At 40.7% G+C, this 7,750-nt stretch overlaps 3 protein-coding genes across 3 annotated transcripts in view; all 3 read left to right on the top strand. All coding sequences in view use genetic code 11, as the record gives it.

Moving 5' to 3' along the window:
* The window catches only part of EGR_06815 (Gamma-soluble NSF attachment protein), a gene marked incomplete at both ends in the record, with an annotated part of 5,273 nt that extends 3,515 nt beyond the window's left edge, over positions 1 to 1,758 (top strand). Inside the window, one exon of the mRNA XM_024496064.1 lies at positions 1,657 to 1,758. Coding sequence (XP_024349484.1) covers positions 1,657 to 1,758 — 102 coding nt within the window. The remainder of the gene's footprint in view (positions 1 to 1,656) is intronic.
* Positions 1,759 to 2,654: 896 nt separating this feature from the next.
* On the top strand, positions 2,655 to 4,290 carry EGR_06814 (hypothetical protein; the record flags this gene model as incomplete). Its single annotated transcript, XM_024496063.1, has 6 exons — positions 2,655 to 2,717; positions 2,835 to 2,868; positions 2,993 to 3,135; positions 3,308 to 3,399; positions 4,087 to 4,173; positions 4,224 to 4,290. The coding sequence occupies 6 exons, from the start codon at positions 2,655 to 2,657 to the stop codon at positions 4,288 to 4,290; spliced, it is 486 nt and encodes a 161-aa protein (XP_024349483.1).
* A 735-nt stretch (positions 4,291 to 5,025) lies between these two features.
* EGR_06813 (hypothetical protein) lies at positions 5,026 to 6,981 on the top strand (the record flags this gene model as incomplete). Its single annotated transcript, XM_024496062.1, has 2 exons — positions 5,026 to 6,463; positions 6,515 to 6,981. The coding sequence occupies 2 exons, from the start codon at positions 5,026 to 5,028 to the stop codon at positions 6,979 to 6,981; spliced, it is 1,905 nt and encodes a 634-aa protein (XP_024349482.1).
* Positions 6,982 to 7,750: the final 769 nt, after the last annotated feature.

Below are 7,750 nucleotides of genomic sequence, written 5' to 3'. Positions count from 1 at the left end.
TACCCCATACCTCTGTAGTATCACTTGTTCCTCCAAATACTATTTTCTTTGCCTTTGTGGATGTTGTGTACAGAAGACCGAAATTTTCACTCGCTGAAGTCCAAACAGTTAGGACTGCAGTCACAAAATTACTCGGTGTGCATAATACTGTTTCGAAAGCGGTTATGACTGGTCAATGAGTCTGAGAAAAGTCTTATTCTTATCATGAAGCGCTGCATCTGGTACCGCGAAACATTCGTGGTAAGGTTTGCACCGTGGGACTGGAGGAGTTAATTACTCGTCTTTATCCTGCATATTCCTCTGATTGTATTTTTCGAAGTAATCAGCACTTCGAGGTTAGCATTAGGCAGTCATATACTAAATGCGCATTTGAACAAAAAATAAATGGAAGTAGAGTTGCTAAAGTTGAAATTAACAGCAAGCGTTTTTCTCATTGGAAAAAGATTGCATTGTAGCTTACAATAGGGATTGTTTCAACAAATAAGATAGTCCAAGAAGTAGCCTGCAGTTTCTCAATGTCTTACTCCATATTTTTCAATAACCTACTTGGTTACCTTACAGGCTCAGTCTAGAAGAATTATTTCCGGTGTCTTTTGATTCAGTATGTATTCTCATTCTTCAAGGTAACTAAATAACTGCTTTCTTTTATTTTTTTGACGCGCATAACCTTCCACACAATTATCTTCCTTCCTAGTTACCTACCTTACAAACTACACGGATATACTGTGTGCACTTTAGGTTAACTACATTAAAGAAAGCTGATAAAATAGTGTCTCACTACAGGATTCGACTAGAACATCTTAGAATAAACGTCAGATCGAATAGGGCCTCAATTACTCACCCCTGCTGCCTCACTATGGCTTATGAAGTAAATGCGATTTTTCAAGTCGTTCGTATCCACATAGATTACAGAGTTATAGACGTGGGCGAGTGTTTTGTGTACATGCTCCAGACAGTGGTTCAAAATTTTTTAAATGGGAGAGCAAGAGGATAAAATCCTGAATTTTTTTTGGAATTCATTTAAGAGGTATTAAATGTGGTGCAATACCATGAGGGTCCTCCAGCACTTAGTAATCGTCCTGGATATTTTAATGTACCTCGCCGCATTGGTCGCTAGACCTGCTGTAAATTGTCATCTAACAAAGCAATTTTCATTGAACTGCCTCTGCTATTATTGGCACTAAACTAAACTTGCGTGAACCCGAATTCAAATGCTTTATAGTTACTTTTGCTGTTGTAACTTAGCTAAAACGGTTTCCAAAGCAGAAATTGCAGGTGAGTAGTTCAGGTGGTTCATTCCCGATACACGTCGGCTATAGTAGAATATGAAATGGGTGTCATTTCTGTACTGTGATATCATATTTTAGCTGATGGTGGCAACGACACCATCGCACCCTTCTACACTTCCAAAATTTACCTTATATTTTTACTCATATACTTGCTAACTGTCAATAAATGGCCATTTATCGTTTTTTACTTGCTTTTTTGCGTTTGATTCTTACTAAAATGCTTTCTGAGTAAACTATTGATATTAGCCATATGCTTGGATGAATGTAGCTAGCTTTCTGACGTGGTACGCCTTTTTTAATCCGTTTGCATCCACTGGAACATTTATTATAGCAATTGCGCATTTGATGTGTTATTTCTTTTCCCAAGTTTGCACGTTTGGCTCGGTCGATCAAATCCTGTGAAGGCTTTGGAGATCGAGCGTTGTCTGCTGCTCCGGCCAACGAAGATGAATCCGAAGATATTTGTTGACCGAAATGAGTGGGAAAGAAATCATGATTTCCACTTTTATGTAATGCTGCAGCTGTCGTCCGTAATCATATTTTTCTTGCATTCCTCTATATATGTGACTCTGTAGATTTCGCTCTTTTTCGGTTACACTAATAAATGCCTTCTGGGGCGAAAGGTGAGGGAGTGAGGCCCCCGGGTCGCACTATCATCTACCTGCGAGTGGCTTTGCGGTCAGAAGGGCGGCACCGGCTAGGGTCCTGCTTGCTGGGCTTTCGCTGAAGATGGACATTCCCAAATTGGTGTAAAGACACCGTCAGAGAGTATATAGCCTGGGTGGGTGCAGGGATCTGGTTAAGGCGTCCGGGAGGGGTTTGCCATTCTCAGCAACAAGAGCTTCCTTCTAGTTTTCTGATCACTAGTTCTAGACTCACTCGGGTTCTGTTTAGATAAACAACATTTAGGTGCGTTAAATGGAGCCCAATAATGGTTTTAAACCCATCGCATTACTGTGTAAAAAGTCTAACCTGTTGTCATTAATGTTTTCATAGGCATAAAACACCACATTTTGAACCGAAAATTGATGCGTATATTACCTTCCGTTGTAAAAATGGTAAAGAAATAAGTCATTTTTTTTTCACGTATTAAAAAAGTCAGTTAAAATAGGCAACCGAAAATCCGCTGCTTTCGAGATGCGTGTCTATTTACCGTAGATCTTAAGGTTTCGATGTCCTCATCTGAATCTGTCTTTCAGTCATCGCAAAAAAGCTGTAGTAGTCTCGGCACATCTTTGACGGAAAGACGAATTCAGCGTTTTCGAGACTGGAGATCGCCTAATTCTCAAATTTGGAACCATGCAATAGACGCATGGAACCAAAGTCTTAAAAACGATACAAATCATATCGCATCTACAAATGGGAATGGTGGTTCTCACGCATGACTTGTTTATTTTTAGACTCTCCCAACGTCGCAGATCCTTTGGGGTAAATTTACTCGACTATTTCATTTTCAAGTATAGGGGAAAATTAATGAACGTCCTGACCTCACTTACTTCATTAAAGAACTTCGCAAGTTGACTTTATTTACCGTTTATTGTATAGACCCTTCTTCGTGGTCGTGAACAATCTTCTGCAAGTGGGTTTTACTCATACAATACCATTATTTACCGTGTTTTATGCGACCATTTCCAAATATGGCTAAGTGAATCCAACTGGTCTTTTATTACCTGTTTGGCTGTACTTAAGTTAACTTCTTTAAGGTTATGTAAAACAGAGTCTCAAAAATCTTGCTGAGGTTACGGAGAAGTTGTTTCACGCTGCGTCGAGTCTTCAAAATCAGTTTGAATCAAATGGAAAACGTTACACTGAAAATGAGTCGAATTCGCCTAGCTTCCTGAATGAGGTAGATTATTTAACTTTTTTTTTGTTTTTGTTTTATGTGCAAAAAGTAGGTATGTGGCCTACGAGAATTAGTTTGGTTAAATTCCGATTGTACTTATCTACGCTCTAGATGCACTCCGAAGCGGCAAATCATTTGCAAACGTTTACTTTTACTTTTTTGAAATCTTTTGGAGGTGAACGTGAGGAAGGAGTCGATGGAGAATCTTCTCGAAACTATAAAATCACTTCAAGACGAAATTCAAAAGTTGCCAGAGTTGATTGAGATGTAAGTTGCATTACTTTTTGTGATTATGCAGGTCGTGATAATGAAATGTGGGGTGTGTTCTTGTTACACGGGGACTTAAATTTACGCTTTTCATAAGGGACGCCGCAGCATCGGCACAATGTGCAATAGCAAGTCCCAAATGTATTTTAAGCGTATCACCAATGGCTGCCGCACATTCCAGCTGATACATCGTTAACTACGATGTGGCAGAGGGTAACAGTTTTGGTACTTGCAGGCGATGGGTTGTGATTCTGATATTCATCAGGAATAAATACGTGCATTCCACAGGAGATTTTAAGTTCATTTCGTGCAGTGATGGACCATTTAGTTGTTCAGCAGTAAGCCAATTGGATGGTTTGGACGTGAACCTCTCAAAGGCTCTCGTGAGTCCATACACTAGCAACATGATAGCTCCCCTCGGGTCCACGATCTCGATAGTTGCCCGTCGTTGTGGACATTGGTGCGTGGAACTTCTAATCGACGCATCACCATGGAAAGGCCAAATGCGATTCCAATTCTTTAGAATTTGTTCTTTACGTGTGTGCTCGATTGCCCTGGTTACAATCGATTCCAATTTGAATCACCTACTCTAAAATCGTATGCTTTTTGCGTTTAGTAAATCGTCCTTTTGGTAAAACACCAGCGTTCACTGGACTTATGTTAATGCAGCTCTTGTCCTCCTTTCAGTTCAAAGAGAAAATTCCAGGAAGAAATGACTCGATTTTACGAAGATCATCTTGAAAAAGCGCTCTCAAGCACTATCGAGACTTGCTTGTAAGTTTGGCATAACTCATTTCCACATCATTTCTCCTTGTGTATTTTAGAGCCATTTCTAAGGAGAAAATCGATGAGCTCACTTCTTTTGTTATCGAGGATCTATCGGGGCTGTAACATCGGCAGTAGATTTGTGCTGATTTTACTACCTTCTAGTTTTGTTGGTCACGTTTTTACTTTTTTTAGGAATATATTTTGCATCCTTCTTTGAGTGCTACTCTTGCTGGTTTCCATCGTTTTTTGAGTACTCAGTACAACCCACATAGCTAAAAACGTTTTAGTAAGGCCATACCTGATGTGATAAGGTAATATGAATTTGAGGGAAGCTTATCGAGGATGTTTACCAATGTCAAAAAGATTAGGGCTTTACGTTTTACCTTTAATTGTAAAATCGCAGTGGAACTTCTGAAGTAAGTCATATTTTCGTCAAACTGTGAGCTCGCTCGTTATCGATTTTTCGTTAGGAGTCTGTGGTGAAAGAAAATCGATTAGATTAAGTGGTCGTGACATCGGCTCCAGTGCCCTGTAGATTCCCCACCGCATGTTCATCCGAGGGCGATTCATCATCTTGATGATGTTAGAGAATAGTCTACTATAGTGCGATGTAGGTTTAAAGTAGACAAATTTGTGTCTTTACTTAATGTGATACAACCAATACTCAATGATAAAATATTACAAATAATTGTTTGTCCACCATTTCTCTGGTCTCCTGTCAGTAAGAGCAACTTTTTTATCCTGCATTTCGAATTAGACGTTACTTGGGTAGTACACGTGGTAGTATTGATTTGGACAGTGCCATGTGCGTACTGTCAGAGGCTGCTGGGCTCTCCTTCTTAGTAAAGTATTTTTAACATGCCACTGGAATTGGGCAAAAAAGTTGTCATCTCCAAGCATTCTCCCATGCTTAAACGTCAGGGTATGGGTTGTGCCGATTCCGCCAGTGGTGATCGAAATGAGCAGCAAATGCTATTTCCCAAATTACATGGAAGTGAACGAATTTCACCTTCCACACAAGCTGACTCTATCAGTTTTCAATGCCGTTTGCTAAAGCAGAAAAATAAAGAGCGAAACTTACTAGAACAGCAGCCAAACGCTTCATTTGTGGTAGAAACAAAGGAAGAGCTTAATCAGAATAGGGGAATTTTGAGTCAAGAGGGAATTTTGAGACGAATGAGGGCGGAAAAAACACTTGACCAGATTATTCGCAGCACAAAACCTAGCTTTTGTCGTGCTCGACCTTCCACTTCATCGGAGAAAGCAGACAATGAGGATAGAAACATTTCGAATGTAGAAAATTTTGAAGGATACTTATCTGATCCAAAATTCGGCGGTGAAACAAATGACAGGTCTGTCGGCTCCCCAAATTCTAGCAAGGAACAGCCCATTCAAGAAGTTGCCCCCCTGAACTCCACTGGTGAATTCCAGGATAAATCTAACGACTCTTCTATGGATAATCAAGAACCAAATTTTGACGGCGAAAGGGTATTCAGGAAGTATCGCGATGGCTCTGCCATTAAGTTCCAAGCCACAACGGAATACATAGAACTACCGCTCAGCAAAGAGAAGGCACGAGTCCCATTGAAGAAGATCCTCCCAGTGAAACACCTTCCCACTGACCCACTGACTAAACTTAGAAAAGAAAAATGTCTCTTTTCTGTCGGTTTTAAGGTAACAGATCGAACAGACAGCAATAAGACACTGAATGATAATGAACAAATACATGTAACCGCTCTGATTCGTCTCTGCGAAGCCTACACCAAGAACCTCGGTTCAAATTATCTCCGTGCTTTGGCAAAGGAAAGCGTCATCCCTCTGAGTTCATCTTATGTAGATGGAAACAAACATTTAGAGTGGCATGGAGGTGCAAAGATTGTTGAAGATGCGACCGAGCGTTTATGGAACTGGGAGAAGTCTCTCATCAACAGCAACCTTCTTCGAGACTATCAGGGTCGACCAGTATTCAACAAAGACCTCGACATTCGTCATATCTCGGAGTCACCAGATATTTATCAGGTGTCCCTCGGACCCAACGAATACGACGCGAAGTCGGATTTGGGTGCCCTTCTGATAAGGGATTCAGACTCTTCTACTGACGTGGAATTTGATGAGGTGGATTTCATAATTGGGCACTCTGCTCACCCCTTCACCGATTCCATCATCCTAGCTGGAGGCCTGCATCCTTCAAAAGCGCGCGACCGATATTTGATGCGACAGAAGGCGAACAAGGATGCATCACAATCCACTGGTGTAATGCATTCTCAAATTAATTCCATTCAAGATGAAAATGCCGGTTAGTACTTTTTTTCAAAGTGGTTCATCAACTTAATTTAACGTTTTTTAGCCGAAGATATGAATGAAGAAACTATAAAAGAAGGCGGTGAAAATCCGGAAGGGTTACAAGCAGTCTCACCACTTTCGGTAGGGGCAGAGGCAGAGGGTGTCTTGAAGACACCCACGGAGACGACATTCACCTCAATGGAACCGACGTCAACCACAGCCACTAGTGCTTCGCTTCCAGAAGGAGGACCTGGAGAGAGGCAGAAGGCTCCCGTCACCGCTACCACCTCTTTGAAAGCATTGGCACCTCAGAAACATCGGAGAGGAAATGACGCAACCCAATCTAAGGCAGAGTCCAAGAGACAAGATCGGACACGATTTACTCGGCGAAATCGCGGCGATAAGCGAGCGCGTGATCCTATTGAAATGCCAAATGAATTTCCAGTAGATAACCTGCGATTCGGCTTTGAAAATGTCGCTGTTGATTGGTGCGAGGTAGACGAGCTTGTCGGTAAAATTTTGATCAATTAACTTTCGCTTGATGGCATCTACTAGGTTCAATCGCATATTTTTAAAATTCATTTTGTACACTTAAAATGAAAAGAAGCCGTTTTAGGTTGTAAAGTATAAAACCTAGTTGATTCAACCAGTTGATTATGCTCTTATCCGTTGATCATTTATTATGAACTTGAAACAAATGTCGCTCCACAAAAAGCTGGATTCATCTTGAAGCAAAACTTCACTTTAAGTAGATTATAGATACTAGCCGCTTTGACAAATCCTTTAAATTGCCAAAATGGACCCATTTTCCAAAACTCTCCGTCAGTATCCACCGTAAAGCCACCTTAATTTTCGCGTACGGTTAAAAGCATTGATCATTCTTCATTATTCTTAAATTCGTACAACAAAACCGATCCATCCCATAGCCTTTTTGACTTTGCTAATTTTTGCTCGAAATATCAAGAGACAAAATAATTCCGTATGGTTTTCGGTATAGTTTCCTGCAACAACTTATTGTGAAATAGCTTCTAGGGGCTTGTCAAGTGCATGGGATTGAAATGTTATGAAGCACAACGTACCGCTAGTTATCCTTTATTGCCCTCCTTGCTATTTCCCTCCTACATTGAGCTCTCTCATAGTAGTGCCGTTTAAACCGAATAAACGTAATTCGGACTTGTTTCCTTTACGAATTTGGCTTAATCTTGCTGACATTTCCCACGAAATTTGTTGTGCAGCGTTTGGAGAAGGTGCGGTAGGCGAAAGTACCATCCGGAGGTAAATTTTAATAACTCGTTCTCGA

The sequence above is a fragment of the Echinococcus granulosus genome (genome assembly GCF_000524195.1).
Source record: "Echinococcus granulosus chromosome Unknown EG_S00064, whole genome shotgun sequence".
NCBI lineage: Eukaryota > Metazoa > Platyhelminthes > Cestoda > Cyclophyllidea > Taeniidae > Echinococcus > Echinococcus granulosus.
The sequence above is the reverse complement of the archived record's forward strand: the minus strand, read 5'-3'. Positions and strand labels throughout refer to the sequence as shown.